At 40.3% G+C, this 19,491-nt stretch overlaps 1 protein-coding gene across 1 annotated transcript in view; it reads right to left on the reverse strand.

Moving 5' to 3' along the window:
• Positions 1-17,521, reverse strand: part of SLC30A8 (solute carrier family 30 member 8) — a 32,141-nt gene extending 14,620 nt beyond the window's left edge. Inside the window, exons 1-3 of the mRNA XM_029223052.1 lie at positions 17,451-17,521; positions 6,243-6,442; positions 1,175-1,321 (exon numbers count right to left, since the gene is read on the reverse strand). Of these exons, the coding sequence (XP_029078885.1) occupies positions 1,175-1,321; positions 6,243-6,442; positions 17,451-17,521 (418 nt within the window). The remainder of the gene's footprint in view (positions 1-1,174; positions 1,322-6,242; positions 6,443-17,450) is intronic.
• Positions 17,522-19,491: the final 1,970 nt, after the last annotated feature.

Here is a 19,491-nt window from a genome sequence, read left to right on the forward strand (position 1 = left end):
TGATGGGTGCTCAGCCAAAGGTACATGTATTCCAAGTGTAGCCCTATTCAGGGACTGAAAAGCATCTTAAATCACATTGTCACCAAGTCTTTTTATTGATGTTTATTGCCTCACCCCTCCTTCTGTCTCTCTCTCTCTCTGTCTCTCTCTCTCTCTCTCTCAGTGTTAAAGGAAAGGCAATCTAAAACACCTGTGTTGATAGGTTGTTTGACATGAAATTAGAACTTCCTATCATTCTAAACTTGAAAAACCACAATCCACAATTGTCAGCCTACAAGCTGTGGTCTCTGTCTATTGGCACCTTTCGGTGAAGGCTGGCCGTGTTAGCATGTTGCCCAAAGCTCTGCCCTCAGATCTCCTCCACATTGATTTTCTCAACTGGTGTGAAAATATGGAATTGTACCTCTTTGTACACATGATTTGTACATTCAGCCAGTAGCTCCTCCAGCTGATATAAGGAATAATACAGAGGAGGAGAAGTGGAGTGACAGTGTGTGTTGGAGAGAGGGGTGGATTGTAAAAATGAGCCAAAGTAAAAGCTTCCCAGGTAGTAAACCCTCATCATACCTGGGCCCATTCCTAGACAAGAGCAAGCTATCACTCGTCAAAGAACCAGACCTAAGAAAGAGGAAAAATAAACTTTCATTGACTCTTCTTCCTCCTCCTTCTCCTTTTCTTGTTGTTGTTGATGGCTGATTGAACAAGATATCCAGCTGAGCCATTCACTGAATGGCTAAATGCTGTGTGAGCAGGAAAGTCCATATTCTATCCCCAACCCCCCTATAAGAAGTTCTTCAATCTCTCCAACTCTCTTTGCTTTACTTTGCAAAATGGTAGAAGCTTCACCCCACCCTCTCTCCCAGATGCCGAGTCATTTAATGAATAGTATCATGGCTGTTACCGCACACTGAGATTCTTGGACTGGGGTGTTTGCTAAAGTGATGTATGTGTTCCTGTTGTCCCATTGGAGTTAGAGGTAGCGCCATTAATCTGGCTGTTAGCGGAATTAGCATTGAGAACGCACATTACCACGTACACATCTATTTCACTCTGTGAACCAGAGATGTGCCTCTAAGGGATTTTCAAACAAGGCTTTGCACTGTCCCTTCCATTTTTATCCTCGGTTTGACTCTGCAGCATTACTCTGTGTCAATGCTCAATTGATGAACTGTACCTGCTCGGTGCCATCCAAATGTTAGCCGCTTGGAGGGGGGTTTCGATGACAACCCCAAGGAGAAGAGACTGAGCAGGAAACTGGTCAGGTCAGTTAAGAGATGGGCAGCGTCTGTGATGACAGCAAGACTCCCAGCAATGTGTCCACCTGGGGGATGCAGAATAGAATATGGGGTTAGGGCCCCAGAGTGCAACTAGATCATATACATACTAACCGCGGTTGGTGAAAATGCCACAGACTCACAGAACGGAAGACGAGAAAGGGTCTTAACTTTGATTTAATCCACCTCTTTTCCCCAATTTGACAAGTAAAGAAACCAAGATCCAGAGAGTGGGTAGGATTTGAACATGTAGAAGTGAATTGCACGAGAGAGGCCATTCCTGGGATAAAATGTGGGGAACATTTGAAGAACATCCCAGTTAGACTGGGGCATGAGGATTCAAAAGAAATATAAAAAGAGGAGGCAGGAGAGGTGCAGGCCAGATTGAAAGGGTGTCCAGACTGAGGACCTGGACTTTGGTCTGTAAACCAAATGACACAATCTGGCCCCCTGATGTGCTGTTATTTGACTTGTAATTTTACCACAGTCTTTACCACTTCCTTCTGCTCCGCTAATTTATGTTATCCACCTGGTTTTGAGATCGCTGTTCTGAATAGTGGGGAGGAGTAAGAAGAAAGGGCATGTACCTTCCAATGAGATTCTTTTTTAAAAATCTCTGTTTTATATTGGAGTAGAGTTGATTTTCAATGTTGCGTTAGCTTCAGGTGTACAGCTAAGTGATTTAGTTGTACATATACGTATATCTATTCTTTTTCAGATTCTTTTTCCACATAGGTTATTGCAGAATACTGAGTAGCATTCCCTGTGTTATACAGTAGGCCCTGGTTAATTATCTATTTTATATATGGTAGTGTGTATATGTTATATATAGTAGTGTGTATATGTTAACCCCATACTCCTAATTTATTCCCACCCCGTTTCCCTTTGGTAACCATAAATTTATTTTCTATGTCTGTGAGTCTGTTTCTGTTTAGTAAATAAGTTCATTTGTATCATTTTTTTAGATTCCACGTGTAAGCGATATCATATGATATTTGTCTTTCTCTGTCTGACTTACTTCACTTAGTATGATAATCTTGAATGCACCAACAGTCCAGTAAAGCACAGGAAGAGAACCCAAGCCGTAGGACACCTGCCTTGTTTTTCTCTCCATCTGGTGTGTTCCCTGTACTTCTGTCTAGTTCTCCGTTGTGAAAAGACGTCCAGCCTCTAAAATAGAAGTCAAAAGGACAACCTTATCTTTTCCTTCTCGAACAGGGCTGTTGTTTGAGTGCAATAACCTTTATTGTTGTTACTACATCTTCCCAGCAAAGAGCTTCCACTGACTGGTTAGTCCTCCCAGAAGCTGTTTATTGCCTTGTGTGCAAACAAAGCGACGGAGACTGTCAGTCATCCGCCCCTCCATCATCAGACTCCCCTTGTCTCAACTAATGATTTAAAAAATTGCATATAAGGTTCATAATCGCAATAAGCCCCAGAGATCGCCGGCTCTAGCTATAGTTAATATCTGGTTTGTCAAAGTTGAATGGTCTGAAGCAAAGTAGTCCTCAAGCTTGTTACTGAGCTGTCAGGGCAAAAATCAGAATGATTCGTTAGCCAAAAAGCAACATTTTGCTAACAAATCAGCTGTCCTTCCAATTATCCTCTGATGTTGCTCTGTCTGCCAAACTTGGGCCTGATAATAAAGCTGTGTTAATAATGCATTATTTCTTGCCCAGGGAATGACTGCACACAGATAAGCAGCATGCCGCAATGAATGGTGGTGATGAATGATGGTATATGCTGGGCTAAAATTGTAGCTTAAGTCAAGGAAATGAAGTCTTACAGGGGTTCTTCAACAGGCTCAGCTGAGTCAGGAGCTAACTGGGAAAGAAAAAGGGCTTGCTTTGGAAGCAGCACGGTTATATGGAGACCCGGGAACTGAGAAGCATTCTGCAACCATCCAAGCTGCTTATAAGAACAATCCAAAAAAACTGTGGGGAATCATGCTGACTCCTATGGAGTAAACTGTTTGTAAGAGGTAGTCTGTGACTGAATTTGCATTTGCTTCTGAAAGCATGGGGTATTATCGACAGTTAATTCAATCATCCAGCCAGGATGTATTGGGACCTTACTGTGCACATCCCAGGGATAGGGTATACAAAAATAAACAAAGTTAAACAAAGCACAGTTCCTCTCTTCAGTGATCCCATTGTCTAACACTCACTGTATAGAAAACAGGCATCATGGGCTAGGGGATCAGAACGCCACTCTCACTGGGAGCCCTGAAGAACTTTCCACAGGAGGGAGGGGTAAGAATTAGCTAGAAAGGAAGAGTTTCTCAGAAGGAGATAAGAGCAAGAACAAAAAGAGAGAAGTGAAAGAATGGGGCACCTTTGTGGAAAAGTAGGTGTGGTGTGTTGGAGAAATAACGGGAAATGAGACTGGAAAGGTGGCTTGGGGACCCTTGTGTACGGTGTCACACGTAATGCTAAAGGATTTGAATGGTATCCTGTGGGACAAAGGGATCTTTTTGTGATTTTGAGGCAAGGTTGTGACATGTTCAGATCTGTATTTAGGCTTTTCCTTCTAAGAATACAGATTTCTTGTCCTACTGCTGACCTAAGAACTCAAAATCTTTCCAGGTAAGGCTGATATGTACTAACTCCTGGACTGCATTCAAGCCGCTCCATCTGAAAGGCCCTTCTCATCTCCCTCTTAGTCACCTCTCCATTCCTACTCATCCTTCAAGGCTTTGCTCAGATCCCATATCCTGCAGAAGGACCTCCCAAATTCCCAAAAGTCGTCTGAGAATACTACCTGCTTTCTCTGACATGGTCAAAAATGGTTTTAGGAAGGAGGTGAGTTGTGGGTTGGGGTCTTGAATGATGGTTAGGGTTTTGATGACTATGGAGAATGAGAGGGTTTTCCATGTAAATCAAAAGGCATAAGCAAAAGTTACAGAGACCTTAAGGTGCAATGATTATTTTGCATAGAATGAATAAATAGCTGAAACAGAAGAAGAGTCATATAGGGAAGTAGTAAAAGAAAAAGATTGATAGTCAGTTTGGCAGGCAAATGGTGGAATAACTTGAAAGCCAAAGTAAGAATTTTTCATTTTGTGCAGGATGCCAGAGTTTTCCAATATATTGATCTCTCTTCACTTGGTGCAGCTGAGTAGGGCCTACCACAGAGAGGGCCCCTGAACCAGCCTCTTTCTGCTACAAGAATACTTGTCAGTTTGCCACTGTGCTCAGTAAAATTTCCTATGCTTGACGTGGTGGGGAAAAGGTTGTGAAGGACTGAAATGGCAAAGGTGAGCCACTGAAGAATTTTGAAAACAGAATTAACATGATGAGAGCAATGTTTTAGGAAAATTAGCTCAACATCAATACAGCTCAAATTCCAAATGATTTTCTGTCAGTATCCACTTAATTCCTTTACCGACAACATCACTTTCTTCTGACCCTAAAGCCAGATTTGAACTCATAGACTAATTATTAGGAATGAGAAGGAAAGGAGGAGATTGATGTGCTCATTCCAAGTGCATAGCTTCCCATGTCCCCTCTACAAATTTTAGAAACAAATTGACAGGGCATACAGAAAGGTACAAGGAGAAAACTGTGTTTTGTGAATGGGAGGCCATCTCATTTCAGAATATTAATTAGATATCAGCTGGGGAGAATATGCATCTATTCTCGGCATCCACATGATTTCCGGGAAAAGCAAGAGAAGAAAGTTGTGCAGAAAACAAGCCAGTTTATACATCCTGCTGAGCTGTGTTTGCATGGGGTTGTGCCAGTACTTTATTTGGAAGGCTGTGAATGTCCAGAACATCAGCTTTTCAAATCATGTTTCAAACGGATTATGTTTTGTAGATTTTCCGTTTTGTTGATCTCTTACGTGAGCAATTGAAAATTGTCCATAGTCTCGTGACTTTCAATAATAAAAAAGAATGCCCCGGGCTTCCCAGGTGGCGCAGTTGTTGAGAGTCCGCCCGCCGATGCAGGGGACACGGGTTTGTGCCCCGGTCCGGGAAGATCCCACATGCCCCAGAGTGGCTGGGCCCGTGAGCCATGGCCGCTGAGCCTGCGCGTCCGGAGCCTGTGCTCCGCAACGGGAGAGGCCACGGCAGTGAGAGGCCCGCGTACCGCAAAAAAAAAAAAAAAAAAAAAAAAAGAGCTCCCAGAGATAAAGAATTACAAATTATCTGAAAAAACAAGTGAGCCACAGATATTACGAGGCAAATAGGAAATGCATTAACAAAAGGAAATACAGATCGTTAATAAACATGCAAATAATATTAATAGTAACAAAGGAATGCATATTAAAATAAAGCATGTTCATCTATACATTAGCAAAGATTTTTGAAAGATTAAAATAAGTTCTGGGAAAGATTTGGAGAGAGAATCATTCTCACGTAGAGCTGGCAGACATAGGAATTGTTTCAAGCTTTCTGGATAGCAGTTTGGCAATGTGCATAAAGAAGTAATAAAAATATTCATGTCCTTCAACTAGTTATTTCCACTTTTAGGAATCTCTTTGAAGGAATTATCCAGAAAAACAAGCAGAGTTTTATTCCAGATTTTTCATTGCAGCATTGTCCATAAGCAGGAAAAAACTCCCTAGGTTTCTAACAATAGAGAGATGGTTATGTAGATCACAGTAGAGCATATTATAGAATATTGTTCAGGCATAGAAATGTTTTTGAAAGAGTATTTGATGGCATGGCCAAAAGCATTGTGTGCTCTCAGTTATGTTAAAAAAAATTGTGAGCTATGAATAGAAAATATACCGTAGAAAAATACTCCATAATGTTATTGAAGATTATCACTCAAAAGTAGGATTGTGATTTATTTTATTTTGTTTCCTTCTGCTTTCCAACTTATCTCAAATGAGCATATTGTTACTATTGTTATATTTGCATAAAATATTCAGTCTTTTTTTGAAAGAACTTAGGCAACTCTCCTGTAATGATGCAGGGTTTTGTTTGCTTGTTTAATCAGAGAAGTCTTGAGAAATACTCACCGATGACCTCTGCAATCATGAAAACTAAGCATGTTCCTGAAGCAGCACAGAGTTTCCACTTGGCATAGACTTGCTCCTTTGCCCTGTTCTCTGTGGCCTTGGAGTTGCTGTGGCAGTGATACATGGCTCCTGACTCTGGCTCCTCTGGCTTCTCTCCAGGACGTTGATCTTTATTCAAGGGTTTCTGCTGGAGTTCCATGCTGAGGATGAGTTTGACAGAAGCAAGAAGTGAACATGGTTGCAAATAAACCTCTCACTGACAGCCCTACCCATTATCAGAACTGCTATGAGGACATTTGCTGACTAGCTAGGAACTTATAATTCATGGCTCCTTCTACAAGAAATATCAAATGTAAGGAACCAAGCGAGAACTTCCCTTCTGAATTCTCAACTACAAAGAGTTTTGCTTTTATTTAGGCAAGCTCTTATTCAGTCTATACTACCAGTGATTAAAAGAAAGTAAAGGAAAAGGAGAAAGGAAGCAGATACATTTTGGTGCCTTTCCTTCACAGTCACTTCACTTTGAAAACATTTTGGGCACTGCTATAAATTTTAAAAGGGGCAGTAATGAGGTTATTATTATTAACGAGTAATGTGCGTATGAGCCAGCCTGGTGATTCAGACACTCACTATTGCATGGCAACACTCTCCCTTTCTTCTGCACAGCAACATTGTTAATAGATCATAGCACTTTTTCCTGCTGAGTCCATATGAACCCTCAGAAACCTTCTTAACACAGCTTTGCAGAAATCTCTACCAATCTATCAAAGTTGTAATGAGAGTTAAACCTACTTATACTTCCCAAAGCAGGCAGTGCCTATCAGTTCTAGTCAAATATAAAGCATTTATAGAAATATAGAGCCATTTGTAGAAATATAGAATTTCACAAATGCAAAGATTGTAGATAACATTTAGTGCAACCCACAGTTTCTTACCTGAAGTAATTAAGATTCAGAGAGGTTAAGTAATTGCCTGAGATCAAACAGCCAGGAAATGGGAGAGCTGGGACTCCAAGCCTAGTGTTTTTTCCACTATGCCCACACTGCCTCTCTACCTGAACATCGGTACACCTAAAACCAATTTTTACTGATGCCATGATCTTGAACTAATTAGATTTGTATTTTTTAATAAACTTATTAGAAGACATTAATAAGATTCTTAGGAGTAAGAACTTTACATTCATGACTGAAAGGTATAAACATGGAAATAAATTATTTTCCTCCACTTGAAGAGTTACTTTGTCTTATCAGCATCCACAAAAAGATCTGATGGTTTTGGCTTAAGTGATGATTATTATTACAATTCTAATTATCCTTATATTTGGGGGGTTTTCCTGAATAAAATAACATACATATTCATTATAGAAAACCTGGAATTACAGAAAGGCACAAAGCAGAGAGAAAAAAATCAGTAATAAATTACCACCAAGAGACAACTATTATTGATAGTTTTTTGTTTAGCTTTGTAATAAATAAATACTGTTTTTACTTAGAGTCCATATTAAGTAGGATGTTTTTGATAGCAAGTACAGAAAACAAAGCTCATGCTAGGTAAGTTAACAAATGGGAATTATTGGTTCTGCACCTGAAAACATCTAGAAGTATTAGGCTTCAGCCTGATTTATCAAAGCTCCAGATCCATTACTCTGCAGTTCTCAACTACTCTTCAACCTCAGGCTGGTTTTCCTCATGTAGTGGAATAGTTGCCCAAGATAATCAGGACTGTGTACTTGTTTTTTCTTATACAGCGAGAAACAGTGTTCATTCTCCCAACTGCAAAACAGGAGTCCTGAGTTGCATGCTGATTTGGCCAGCCTCTGTAGCCAGAGGACTATGGATGTGCTGATTGGCTTAGACCTTGTTACAGCCAGAAGATTGGCTAAACCCAACAACGCTGACTCCTGGAGCTGAGAGTGTGGTAAATGCTGCCCAAATCACATGACTGCAACTCAGTGGGGATGGGCTGGAATAGATTGTGGATGAAATGACAGTGTCACAATAGGATTCCACCAAAGATACAGCTTTGGAACCTACATATTGTTAACGTTTTCTCAACTTATTAAATATTCTATGTCATTAGTTTAACATACAGAGAGCATTATATTTAGTATAGATATGTTACAACATAAGTAACTGTTTTCTGTTATTGGACAATTGACTCTTTGCCAATTATTTGGCACCACTGTGATTCATATCTTTATAGTTATCCTTTGCTAAGTACATTATTATCTCCTTAAAATGCAATCCTGAAAGGGGAATTACTTGGCTAAAGAGTATCTACATTTTGGGCTTCCCTGGTGGCACAGTGGTTAAGAATCCGCCTGCCAATGCAGGGGACATGGGCTCAACCCCTGGTCCGGGAAGATCCCACATGGCACGGAGCAACTAAGCCCGTGCGCCACAACTACTGAGCCTGCGCTCTGGAGCCCGTGAGCCACAACTACTGAGCCCGCGTGCCGCAACTACTGAAGCCCAAGCACCTAGAGCCTGTGCTCCGCAACAAGAGAAGCCACTGCAGTGAGAAGCCCGCGCACAGCAACAAAGAGTAGTCCCTGCTCGCCATGACTAGAGAAAGGCCACGTGCAGCAATGAAGACCCAACGCAGCCAAAAATAAATAAATAAATTTATTTTTTAAAAAAAGTATCTGCATTTTTAAGGATTTTGATGTATATTTGCCAAATTGGCTTCAGAATGTTTTTGCCGATGATGTTAATAGCACTCAGGATTTTGAGCAATTCTAAGTAATCTTCATATTGGAATAAGAACTATTTGGCAAGAGGCACATAGAGTACTCATACCTATAAATTTTCACCTTTGTAATGTGATACATACCCTGATAATAAACAACCGTATAAGGTAGTAGTGTTAGTCACCAATGGTCATCGACGCAGAGGAGCCAGAGAACTAATAAGAAAACATGGTGGAGGTTTCCTTTTTCCTTGTGCTGAGGAGGCAGTATGAGCAGGACAGGGTCACCAAATATTCTGGCATTGTTCATATGACCACTCTGGCCATGTGAAGCTTAACTTTATTTTCTATTTTTCGTGAATCTTGTGGGCAGAGAAAACCAGGTGGTGAGTGACTGAGAGAGAACTTATCCTGGAACAGTTTAGAAGGCAGACCAAGGCAGGAATTCCACCAGGGGAACAGCCTGTGAGCAATGCCACAAGAGGAAAAGTGCAAGAAACCTGGCCAATTTTTACTTTTAAATGCTGCTACCTTGTCCTAGACCTAAGATTAACCAAGTTGGATACATTTTGAGCTGAGATTGTTCCTTGAAGCACTAAGCCAGAAATCCGAAACAGGACTGAAATTGGATACAGTGTGTTCACGTGTGTGTATGTATGTGTTTTATGAGGGGAGATGGGAGTCCACCATCTTCGCTGGGCTCCCCAAAGGGTCTGTGATTCCAAAAGAAGTTAAAAAACTGAAGTTAAAATATATTCCTCATCATCTCATAAGAGCAAAGTGGTCTAAGTGTCTCTAGATTGCAGTACAGGCTCTTGATCTGAAAAGTGATGCAAATTCTAAGAAGAATTTTAAAACGAAGGTTCTAAAAAGCAAATGCTAGAATGCATCAAAATATGAATTTACTTTCAAAGAATAAATCACCAGAGGTCACCAGACGTTCAAATATGGCTGACGCTTTGAAGAGTAGGAACAATAGGCCGGAGCAAAGAAACTTACTGTAGCATCAAACAGAAAAAACGGGGAGAAACAGAGAAGAAAAGTAGGGAAATACTACAAAAGCTGATGTCAATAGCCTAGAACTTAGAGTTCATCTCTTAAAATAAGAATTAGAAAATGGAGCTTTATTTTGTGATCTTGGAGAAGCATTTTTGTTTTTAATTTTGTATCTTATTTTTGTCTGTTGGTAGAAGTCAAACCCCTTTGGTTCTATATCTCTTAAGTGGAGCTGGTAATATTTTTCACACTCTTACTTCACATGTTGACTATATAAAATCACTTTGTTTTTGTACTTTCACATTACCTTTCCCAAGAGCCTTAAATCACTCCTCCTGTTGGGAGAGGAGATAAAATCTAAGGTCCCGCCATGCATTTCCAACACTTCGTGTATTCATTCGTTCAACAAATGTGTTGCATGCCTGCACCATCAGAGGTGCTAATGATACCATGCCTTTGAGACCAGCAAAGTTCTTGACCTAAGAAGCTTATATCCTAGCAGAGGGGAACACAGCAAACCAGCTGATAGTAACAGAGGCTGTGTAGTATCATGGGCAGTGACTGGGAGAGGAAAGGTGAGGCTACCTGAAATAGAGTGGTAGGGGAAGGCACCTCTGTCGACGATATCTGAGCAGTAACTTAAAAGATAACGCGGAGCAGACCCACAGGAAGGAGGAACATCACAAGCAGAGGGCATTGCTGGTGCAAAAGCCAAAAGGCAAGAAAGAACTTGTCTTGTTCAGAAGCTTGTCTTGAACAGAAAGGAAACTGCATAGTGACCACTGTAGCATCAAGAGAGAGTAAAATTGAATCAAGTCAAAGAAGTAGGCAGAAGTCAGATCATGCAGAACTCTGTGGGCCATTGTAAAGGGTTTCATTTTCTTTAAAATATAAAAGGAGGAAGTCGGAAGGTTTTGACTAGGGAGGTAACATTATGTGGTTCACATTTCTAAAATGATCATTTTGGGTGTTGCTTGGAAGGCTAGAGTATAGTGAGCAAAATATGGAGACCGTTTATTTGATTAGATGTTATGAGGGAGTGGGGAATAGAAATGTTCACCTAACAGGTGTAATTTCTTGTCCCAGACCAGCTATCCAGTGTTCCACCCCTTTTTTAAACAGCTTTATTATAATATAATTCATATGCCACAAACCCATTTAATGTATACAATTAATGGGTTTTAGCATATATACAAAGTCATACACCCATCACCACAATCTAATTTAGAACATTTTCATCACCCCAAAAAGAAATTCCATACCCAGTAAATCCCCAGTCTCCTTACACACAATCCTACCTCAGGAAATCACTAATCTTATTTCTGTCTTTATAAATTTGCCGCTTCTGGACATTTTCTATAAATGGAATCATACATTATGTAGATTTTGTGACTGGCTTCTTTCACTTAGTATAGTGTTTTCAAGGTTCATCCATGTTATACCAAATTTCAGTATGTCAGTACTTCATTGCTTTTTATTTCCAGATAGTACTAAGTTGTATGGATATACATCTGATGGACATTTAGGTTGTTTACATTTTTTCAGCTATTATGAATAATGCTACTTTGCAAATTTGTATACAAGGTTTTGTGGAAGTATGTTTTCATTTCTATTGTTTCTCTATCTGGAATATTGAACTCATAGAATAAGTTGGAAAATGTTCACTCTTTTATTTTTTGGAAGAATTGATATTCATTCTATTTTACATCTTTGGTAGAAGTCATCAGTGACACATTTGGGCTTTCTTTGTGTGAAGCTAATACAGTCTCTTTACTTGTTATTGGTCTACTCAGATTTCTATTTCCTCTCGAGTTTGGTAGCTGATATCTTTCTATGAAGTTTTCCATTTCATCAAAGACTACATGCATTTTATTTTATGTGATTTATCTTTAAATCAATTAAGAGAAAAAAGGAGAGTAAATATTCTGTCTTCTATAATTATCTACATAATTACCTTTACTGATGCTGTTTGATTTTTTTGTGTGTTGACTCTAGTTAATGGCTGGTGTCATTTGTTTTAAGCCTGAAGAATTTCCTTTACTATTACTTGTAAAATGAATCTGCTAGCAAAAGGTTCTCTCAATTTTTATTCATTTGGGAATTTCTTTATTTCACCTTCATTTTACAAAGATAGTTCTGTTGGATAAAAGTTGATTGATTGGCAGGGTTTGTTTTTTCTTTCAGTACTTTAAATATGCCGCCCCACTGCCTTCCAGCCTTCTTTGTTTCTGATAGAAATCAGCTGTTAATCTTACTGAGAAACTCTTGCTCACGATGAGTCTTTTTTCCTCTTACTGCTTTCAAGATTTTTCTGTGTGTTTTGCTTTCAATATTTTAACTATGATGTGTGTGTCAGAGTATAGATCTGTTTGCCTTGATTCTTCTTAGAGTTTGTTGACTCTCATGGATGTATAAATTAATATTTTCACCAAATTTTGAAATTTGTTCCTTTGAATGTTTTTCTGCTCCTTTTCTGCCTCCTCTCTTTCTGGTATTCCCATTATGTATATGGTAGGATATTTAACTATGTACCACATTTCTCTGAGGCTCTGTTAATTTTTATTCATTCCTCTTTCTCTCTGTACTTTGTGTTGCATAACTATTGACCTGTCTTCACAGTCACTGATTCTTTCTTCTGCCAGCTCATATCTACTGCTGAGTCCCTTTGTTCCATTTATTGTACTTTTCAACTTCAGAATTTGGTTCTTTTTTATTATTTCTATCTATCTATTATTACTGATATTCTCTATGTGATGAGACATTGTCATCATGCCTTTCTTTAATTCTTTAAACATGGTTTTCTTTAATTCTTTGAACATATTTATAATAGCTGCTTTAAATCTTTGAATGCTGAGTTCAACATGGGGGCCCTTTCCAAGGCAGTTTCTATTACCTGCTCTCTTTACTGTTTATAGGTTATTCTTTCCTGTTCCTTTGCATAGGTTGTCATATTTTTCTGGAAACTGGATGTTTTAGGTAATATATTGTAGCAATTCTGAATACTGATCTCCAGCGGGCTTGTTATTGTGGCTGCTTACTTGTTCGCTTTTTTATTTGTTTAGTGAATTGGCTTGTGTAGTTCAGTGGAGTATTTTCTTTGACCTTCCCTGCTGTGTAGCCTCTATTGCCATTTCTCAGAGAGTGCAGCCTTGGACATGTGCACAGTTATCCTTCCCTCTCCCTACCCGCTTTCCCAGGGATGGTGATCATTTTAATCATGTTTTCTTTGACTGTCTTTTTCCATGCATCACTGTTAAGCTTCTGGCTGCTCTGCCTTTGTTGGTATCACACTCAGCTCTTGTCCTCCTTAATCACTTGCTGACTGCTCTAATGTTTTCAACAGTATCCTGAGGCATAAATTACAGTGTTATCCAATTAAAGTTGGGCCATGTATTAGTCTCCTCTAGCTTCTATAGTAAAATACTGCAGACTGGGTAGCTTAAACAACAGAAATTTATTTTTTCATAGCTCTAGAGGCTAGAAATCCATTATTAAGGTGCTGGAAAATTTGGTTTCTGGTTTTGGTGGCCCTGGCTTGTAGATGGCTGTCTTCTTGTTATGTTCTCACATGGTAGAAAGAGAGAGATCTCTGGTATCTCTTCCTCTTTTATAAATATATCAGTTCTATCTATGAGGACTTCACCCTAATGACCTCATTTAACCTTAATCATCTTAAAGGTCCTGTTTCCAATATAGTCACATGGGAGCTAGGGTTTTAGTATATGAATTGTGGAATGACAAAAACATTCAGTCCATAAGAGCCTCCTTACAGGGATAGTATTTGAGGCTAATCTTTTGTGGCTTGTGCCAACTCCAGGAGGGCTCTTTTTACCTGCCTTTCCCTAGCTGTTTCTGTTAAACTTCTAACTGGTCTACCATTTAGCTTGTTGCTCTGACGAAGCAACCAGCCTGCTCTTGATTGCTCAACAGCAAAATCCTCATTGTTTTCGACAGTGCGCTATGCTTGAAATACCCCATGTTCTGTTGCGAATAAACTCAGATGATGTATCATCAGTCCTCTAAGGGAAAGACGCATAGCTCTCTGTTCTTAGAGCCTGATTCTCCCATGGGCAGAACCTCTGCATCACTGCCCCAAAACTGAGAGAAGGAACAGTGACCCACTTATCCTGGAGTGCCGCCTCTGCTCCATAAGTGGGTGGTGAAGAACCTCACCCTGTGTGTGAGCCAGGGCAGGGGTGTTCAGGGGCTTGCTGCTCCTGGACTATGAGTAGGGATTGGGTGAAGGAAGGGGCCCCCCAGTCCTCTTGGCCATGTCTGCATTGAATACAGGTTCTATAATATGGAGCTGGGGCAATTAGAGATTCCAGCAGCCCTTTGCTCTAGGGGTGAACTGTAGCCCCAGTTGGAAGCTGGGAGGAGAGAGATCCCTGTCTTTTGGCCACATCCAACCAGAGTAGAGCTTCCATCACAACAAGCGTGGAGGGGAAAGAGGTTAGTGGGGCAGATCATGGCTCAAATGCCACAGACTCTTGCTTTTTACTGAGATTTAGTAGATTTTCTTGAATAAATCTCAGTTTGCTGTATGCCCTTAAGACAATTTCCAGAGACTAAGCTGTTGGACTTTTTTTAGTATTATTTTTACCAGTAAAATGGTAAAAATGTTTCACTGGGGAAGGAGGTCCATTGAGCTACTTACACCGCCGTTCCAGAAGTCCTGCCATCCCAAACACACACACACACACACACACACACACACACACACACACACTTTAAGGCTTCACATTGAAACCATTCCAGTACTTTGTCCCTACCATCTGGACCTGCCCTCACATTCCCTGCACTTCTTTAATATACAACTTGGGAAAAAGAAAAGCTCGTTTCCAGTACCAAGAAAACCATATTGAGCATGTAGGTCAACTTCATACAACTATCTCTTTGCTACCATGAGCCCAAGCATAGGGGATCACATCACTGGAAAGGGAATTGGAGGGATTGGTGGGGGAGAGATTACACAATAGTACCTACAGGGCCTAATATTACTACTTCCTGTGGTAAAATGTCTCTAAAATTATGTCCAACAATTCCTGTCATCCTATATGCACATGCCAGCAAGAGATGGAATCCACTGTGCCACCCCTTGAATCTCAGACTTGGGACTTGCTTTAACCCATCAAATGTGGTAAAAATGGTGCTGTGCCAGTTCTGGTCTTAAGCTGTCTGACACCTGTCAGATTCCACTGCTGCTCTGTTTCTCCCCTGAACTGCCATATAAAAAAGTCCAAGCTAATCTGATAAAATGAGACACCACACAGAGAGAGAAGCCATGGGAAGCAGAACAAAGACCAGTCAAAGCCAACACAAAGACCCCAGACAAGTAAGTGAAGCCATCCTTGACCTTCTAGCACATCCCAGACACCAGCAGAATGCAGCCTCGCAAGCAAACCTCGATAACTCCACATGGAGCAAGAACTGTGATTAATAAAATGATTGTTGTTTAAGCCACTACGTTTTGGGGGGTAGTTTCTTGCACAACAATAGATAACTGAAGCACTCTTATTGTTTAATTAGAGAATAGAGATTCCTTCTAGATAAGTTTCTTAACAGGTGATAACAACTTAAATAGAAAGCTGATGATAAGTAGAAAAAAAGAGAAGGAAGGAGAAAAGAGAAGGACTTTCAGGGGACAAAGTTACCTCTGAAATAGAGATAGAACAAAATATATGAGAAAGGAGATTGGGAGAGGTGAGGAAAAGTGAATTAGTGAGGGGATCAAGGTTCATATGAGCTCAGGAGGAAAGAGATTAAGGAGCCAGGAGGCCACATGGTGAAAGTGTGTGTGCAGGAGACGGGGAGGGGAACAAAATTCACAAACAGGAGGCATGGTCCACATCCCAACTCTGCCATAATTAGACATCCAACCTTTAAAATGGCATTTATTCTCTCTGGAATCCACTTTCCTAACTGGTGAAATGAGGGATCAGGATAAATAATCTCATCTAGGTTCAATTGTTTTTATTTGGAAAAAAAATAAAAATTAGTTTGACAGTTTTTATCATCACTGTATCCTGAAAACCATACCAATTCATGAGGCGAATGAGACCCTATAACCATAAACAGTTGGCTTTATTTGCATAACAGAGTACTAATGGTCTAGTTTCATGAGAAGGGAAATACTGCTATTTTAATAATGCAGAGATGCTCTGTTAATAGCGTCCGCAGTGTTAACAATTTGTTGTTCAAAATTTCTGCCTGACCTAATGTGAGGCTTTGTCATTTATGGTCTCAATAAATCACATCTAATATTATTTTCTTAGAAAAATAATTCTTACAGTGTGAGATAATAGATGTGCTAGACTCTTTGCCGTATATATTTTTTAAGCAAAGTTATAAATATCCTAAGAAAAAGTCCCTTTGCAGTTGCTTAAACATTCGATGCTATCAAACGCAATGCCGCTGCTCTTTGGAATATTAATTTGTTTTCATGAAACACACAAAAACGTTACACATATTATTAATGGGTAAGAAGTATTCTCTTAAATTCTGCTTCCAACATGAATTTATTTCAGATTCTCATTCATTTATCTATGTATTCTGAGTGTGTTTCTCTTTGCTCCCCACTTGGATTGAATTCCCCAAATGCACCAAAGTCTCATTCTTATTTGTCTCTGTCTTTACCAGGAAATTATCTCAGTCAGGAAAACTTTCCTAACCCTACTTCCTATGTAGGGTTTCCCTAACCCTACTCTAACTCCTTTTTATTTTTTCAGTTCTCAGCCTATCACTTATGAAAAGCTTTCTCTGACTCCCAAATTCCAGCAAAGACCTAGGTTCCCTTGAGGTATTCTTACTGTATACCCCCAGAATAACACACATGCTATTTTGTAATTGTCTGTTTCTTATATGCATTCCACACTAGACTCAGGCTTTCAAGACGACAGAGTTACAGGTCTAGGAATATTTTAGTCTCTGGTATATATACACATGTTCAACCAATTATGGTTAAATAAGGGGGAAATGAATGAATATATTGCACATGGAACTGTGGGAGATAGTAAAAAGAACTAGAGCTATGTAGAACATTAAGCTCAGCTATATTTATTATAGGTGTGTATATGTGATAATGATATTATATAATTAAGAAAATAGCAATTAACTTAAGATCAGTGTGACCACAATTTGCCACATAGTTGAAAAGCCTTAATTCTTTCTAAATATAATTTAATAAAATTTACTATCTTAAAAGTGTGAAGAATTGAGGAAAAGAAAGGGAAACACATCAGATTGTGTATGTCTGTTTTTTAGAAGAAAATCTACAGATGAAAAATATACTAATAAGATATGTCCTTCGTACACTCAGCATATTTAAGGAAGCAAATCAACTATACAGAGTATTGCCTTTTTCAGGATAAGAATTATATAACGTGGCCAACAAGTTTATAAAATTTTACAAAACGCCCCCAAGTTGCAACAGCAAAACTTTCCAATTCTGAAGCAGTAGGATCTAGGGACTTAGTGAATACTCAAGACACAACGAATTGTGAAGCGGTATCAGATGTCTGTTACCTGTCTAGCGTGAAGGCGTACATCTTGGTGGCTTTGTCATTCACAAGATAAGTTCTTTCGAGAAACTCCATGGTGGCCAGGATAAAAGATTTTGGTGGTGGTGGTGTTGGTGGTGGTGGTGGTGGTGCTGTTATTGTGGCGACGGCTGCTGCTCTTTAACTCACTGTCCAGTTTTAGAAGCAAAACAGCATTACGACTATTCACACACTTCCCAAAGAAAAAATGAAAAGCTTCTGGGATTACAATAACAAGCCTCCCGTGTCAGTGTTCTTGACAGATCTGCTAAAACTACAGTCTGTTTGGAATGTTACCTGGCTTCGTTCTCTCACCCACAGAAACTACCTTCCTGCAGGTAGGATCCCACGACGTGTGTGTGTACGTGCGCGCACTTCCCACGCCATCTGATTCCACTGTGCTGTCTAGGAGGTAGAGCAGATCAAGGGTTACCCGCTAATTGCTGCTGTAGGGGTTTGGTCTTCAGAGCACACCTGGGTGAGCTCAAACAGCTGCCTTTCTGTACACTAATATCTTTTCCCTCCTCTTCAACCTTCTTTTTTTTTTTTCTTTTTCTTGGCAGTGAGTGGGAAGGTCTGTCTCTGAACCTAAAAGCATTTCTCCTAGGATTTAGTTCTAAAATGCCCTCTAGGGCTTCCCTGGTGGCGCAGTGGTTGAGAGTCCGCCTGCCGATGCGGGGCACACGGGTTCGTGTCCCGGTCCGGGAAGATCCCACATGCCGCGGAGCGGCTGGGCCCGTGAGCCATGGCCGCTGAGCCTGCGCGTCCAGAGCCTGTGCTCCACAACGGGAGAGGCCACGACAGTGAGAGGCCCGCGTACCGCAAAAAATAATAATAATAATAAAAATAAAATGCCCTCTAAGCAGCTGTCAAGATTTACTTCTCTTCTTCTAGGACCATTTGGGGATTTCACTACTGAAGAGGACATAGATCATTAGTTACTGAAGTCTCTAATCTGAAACAGTTCCTGGTGCAGCAGCTTTGAAACCCTTTTGACAGACAGGAGAAGGGCAGTCTCAGCTTCTAAATAAATAACAGCCCTCAAGCACAAAAGAACCAGAATGAGCTGTGTTCTCCCTGGCCAGGGTACCCTCTGCTGAGGATAAAAGACCAACCCAAGGAACCCCTACCAGGCAAACCCATCACAACTCTTAGAAATGGGCTCTTCTGAGCTGATCCCAAGAGACCTTCAACCCCCAAACTCCTATGAATTTTATTTCATTACAAAGAACTTTCCTTTCCAAATAAGAGAAAGGACTGTAGCCCAAGGACAACAGCCTCGTCACACGGCAGGCATTTACATGTGGGCCAAAGAGCATCCAAGACCTATAGAGATGCAGGCAGGGGCAGGCGAGTGCAGAGAGGAGAAGAGGGCGTAGACCCTCCACCTCTAAGTCCTCATTTCCTTCTTCATCTGTTGACACTAACTCCCTAGGGAGAGCACTCAGAGTGGTGTGGTCCTGAGCAGTCCAATGGCTCAGCATCTCGGGAATCTGCCCATACGGCTGAGCAGAGATTGCCCACAATGACCTAGTAGAATAACTATTGTCTCCTGGAAGGAAAGTGGGATTCAATGGCAATGGCTGTAGGCAGTGAGGGGAGAAGTCACCTTTGGCTGAGCGTGAGAATGCCAGGTCTTCTATCACATCCGTCGTGAAGCTGTACCTCTTGTCGATTTTAAGATTTCCAACACTCTCCTCTGGAACATAAATTCTAAGGTCTTTTCGTATGGCCCCATTGCCTACCTGGTCATTAACTTTGCTCTGACAGATGGAAACTGTAGAAATGGCTCTGAGAGGCCATTTTTCTTTGCAGGAGAAATTCTGGGTCTAGTAAAGTATTTCCTTCTCTTATATTCTTACTCTTAACTTTGCAAAATAATAGGCTATTGTGTGGAGGCAAAAGTAAGAAACCAGAAAAGAATTATTAATCTATCATGTGACGTGTTGCCATACTTTACAGCTTGAATCAATTGTGAGTAGTTTCTAGCACATAATAAGAGAAAAAGAATTCGAATGAATGAGTGT

The sequence above is a fragment of the Monodon monoceros genome, unplaced genomic scaffold (genome assembly GCF_005190385.1).
Source record: "Monodon monoceros isolate NGI ecotype Baffin Bay Population unplaced genomic scaffold, NGI_Narwhal_1 Super_Scaffold_14, whole genome shotgun sequence".
NCBI classification, from domain to species: domain Eukaryota; kingdom Metazoa; phylum Chordata; class Mammalia; order Artiodactyla; family Monodontidae; genus Monodon; species Monodon monoceros.